At 36.2% G+C, this 3,287-nt stretch overlaps 1 protein-coding gene across 2 annotated transcripts; it reads right to left on the minus strand.

The window, feature by feature from the left end:
* Nucleotides 1–272: 272 nt before the first annotated feature.
* LOC105803890 (phosphoglycerate mutase-like protein 4) lies at nt 273–3,005 on the minus strand. 2 transcript variants are annotated; one of them, XM_052623071.1, is made up of 8 exons: nt 2,772–3,005; nt 2,599–2,677; nt 2,346–2,375; nt 2,016–2,066; nt 1,808–1,918; nt 1,489–1,620; nt 1,012–1,087; nt 273–739 (listed from the first exon to the last, which is right to left on the minus strand). In XM_052623071.1, exons 1-8 carry the CDS (start codon nt 2,963–2,965, stop codon nt 519–521), a joined length of 894 nt encoding a protein of 297 aa, XP_052479031.1. In that variant the 5' UTR covers nt 2,966–3,005; the 3' UTR covers nt 273–518. The 2 variants fall into 2 exon arrangements, with proteins under 2 accessions (XP_052479031.1, XP_012491767.1); XM_012636313.2 differs by lacking the exon at nt 2,346–2,375 and having other exon boundaries at nt 2,772–3,003.
* Between the last annotated feature and the right edge of the window lie 282 nt (nt 3,006–3,287).

A 3,287-nucleotide genomic window follows, 5' to 3' on the forward strand; every position in this document is an offset into this window, starting at 1 on the left:
AAAATGAACCAAAAATAGAGAAAATTGATACTTTAGATACCAAATTGAGACAAAAAAAATTTGGATATCAAAATGGAAGAATGGATATACTTCAAGAGATTTAGGGCTAACTCGTGAATTAAGCCTATTGAGTTTTTTTTTTTTTTCCCCTTGAAAACCAATAATCATGTTGCGCACCGTTTAGCTAAACGGGCGCATGATTGTGATGAAACTGTTTACTTTGGTTTTGATTACCCAGAGGTATTACCTGACCTTGTAATAAGGGAGGATGCTTAATAGAAATGCCATACTACTTTCAAGAAAATGTTTGGTCAAAGACCCTAGACTTAGTATAGTTGATCCTATACTAACATGCTATAGTTGGAAAACACACGTCTTTCAGATGGTAATTAAAATAAAAGTTGCCTCACTAATAAATGCTTATGCAGGAGCTGCTCCAGAATCTTATTAAGAAGAGACATAACCCATGCTGCTGCCTAAAACAATACTATGGCATATCAAGTATCAACTATAACAAACTAACCAGATGTTTTGTCCCCTCCGAAACCCGACTCCAGATATCCTGTTTGTTGGAGATGACTAACATCACCCCAGGATTTTATGGTCCATTCCTCATCACACAAGTGAAATATGTTTACAGATGTATTAAGCACCTTTCCTCCAGACTTCCCATTTGGGCAAGCACGCTTGTAGAGGGATCTAATGACACCACCATGGGAAACCACAACAACTCGCTCTCCTATCACAGAGAAAAGCAACAATTCAGATATTTGAACCCAAAATTAGTCCAGGTGATGTTATAAGGTAATAGAGGGCAATCTACAGGCAAATAAGAAAATAAAGTTGTTCAAAGATATATGGTTCAGATATTTACAGCAAAAACACCTGGTTATTATAGAATGCACTGAAGTTTCAAAGCGTATTAAAGATACACAAATAATAACAACACACTGTCCATAAACCATACACCTATGATTCAAGGGTTACCCTTTGACAAATGATCCGGCATACCTTTATGCTTGTTGCCAATTCTCTGCAATGAAGATGTGCAGCGCTGAAAGAGGTGGCCAAGGCTTTCTCCACCACCCTGAATATTAACTGAATCAGATTAGGCACCTAAACATAATATAAATCAAGGAAGGGAGAGGATGGTAGTCACAAAATCAAGAAAACAAAAAGTAGATTCAATTTGATCCATTCCATCCTTAGCGTGTTATTGAAAACTAAGGCCTTCTGTCTTGACCAGAAGTTGTGATGTTTAACTTGAGACTTATATGTTATAGATCCATGCTTCAAATGATGATTGTTACTTAAACATAATTCAGCAAATTATATTCAATATTATAAAAGCCAAAGCCAGAAATTGTCTCGCTAACATGTAGCTGATTTAAATAGAGAACATGTGCTAGTTTTAACAAAGCCAGAGCAACAACTTCCTTTCAAGATTCAGAAATGTTGTCTTTCAAGTTAAAATCAATCCCAACTTACTGGTATATCTTGATCTGTTCTGTGTGATAAAAAGGCCTTGTGAGCTTTGGGACTAAATTTGGCTGCTTCACGAAATACAAGGCCTTGTAGTTCCCCTAAATTCCGCTCCCTTAGGTCTGGATCTGTTATAACCTGGTTTGCATCCAATGAAAAAGATTAAAAAAAATCTCGACATAGAATGCCAAACTCTTCCAAGCTATAGGCAACTTCTATTTCATGAAAAACTTGAAACACAGAATTCTAAACCACTGCCTTTACAACAGTAAAACATATATTTTAACATATCTAACTCCAATAGTCATTGCTTTGAGATTCATACCTCTAACCCACCACACTTAGCTGCAATTGTCTCAGCTGTCACAAGGGCTCGCTTTAAATCAGATGAATATACAGCGGATATCTTAGGCTCTTTTGATAAACGATCAGCCACCTACAAGTGAAAGGCAGAGGACAAAGAATGAGCTTACAGCATCAACATCAGTGAATATATGTCATGTGAGCAAAAAGATATATTGTAAGTAACATACTAAAGCTGCTTGCTGTTTCCCAGCTTCATTTAATTCCACATCCAGGTGCCCCTATCACAAGATAAATTAAACTAATCAGAGTAGAAATATACACTGATACATCAGACAGGGCATCCATTCAAAAAGCGGAAGGATCAACATGTATAAGAGGTAAACTAAAACGATTCAGCAACCTGATTATGTTCAGCATCTTGCATTCTATCATACGAATTTCATTATACAGATACCGATAATAAACAATCTGTGTTTTTTAAGTGCTAGATATCTTATACACTTCGTCTATCCATATAAGATATAACCGGGGTAAGCTCCTATGAAGCAGCTAAATACCTTTAATTTTCTTTCCTGCTTGATCAAATGCTGAAATCCCCAAATTGTAGTACCACATAAAATGTGTAACATTTACTTCATATTCAGAATCTCAAAACAAAGTACCATTAATCAATTATGAATCGAACTTGCAAAACATGGTTAAAATAAGTACATCAATTGGCTTTTATGTCTAATCCCAAATTCCAAAATATAACAAAAACGAATAAATATATTTCTAAACAAATTTTAATCTTTTTGGAGAAATCGAAACCTGAATTCTTCCATCAGCATTCCACTCGGTTTCTCCATGTCGCACCACCACAATCTCAGCATAAGATCCATCCATGCAGCTGTAAATGTAATTTAACATAAATTTATTAAACCCCCAAAAAGGAAGAGCTTCGCTTCTTTAGATCCCAATTTGAGAAGGATGAGTGAATTTACCTGGAGCTGGAGAAAGACATTGAAAGCGAGTGGGGCGGGTTGAGAAGGCGAGTTAAGGCAAAGCTTTGTTTGAGTAAGAGAGTTTTTATAGTTGCAGGAAATTTCACGCAAACTGCAATCTTAACTGACCTTGTCGAGAAACGTGGAGAATGAAGGCAACCAGGTGAAGCCCACTGGGTGCGCACTGCGCTCATCTTTCAAATCCCATTCTTTTGGGTTTTGCTACGAATGATATGACATCATTTTAAAGTTGATATAAACTCCGTACTTGTTGGTAAAAATAGATGAGAATTCAAAACGAAAATTCTTTACGGGGGCAAAAAGCCAAGAGAAAAGTCATGAGGATTTTTAATTAAGGTTTAGAGTTGAGGTTACAATGTTGGGTAAGATTTAGGATTTTATATTTAGGGTGCGTTTGGTTCGCTGTATTGGATTAGAGGTGTATTGGATTAGAGGTGTAATAGCTAATCCACTGTTTGGTTGAATGTAATTAAATAGGCGTAATAAGAATCTTGT

Source organism: Gossypium raimondii, chromosome 11, assembly GCF_025698545.1.
Source record: "Gossypium raimondii isolate GPD5lz chromosome 11, ASM2569854v1, whole genome shotgun sequence".
Classification (NCBI taxonomy): Eukaryota; Viridiplantae; Streptophyta; class Magnoliopsida; order Malvales; family Malvaceae; genus Gossypium; species Gossypium raimondii.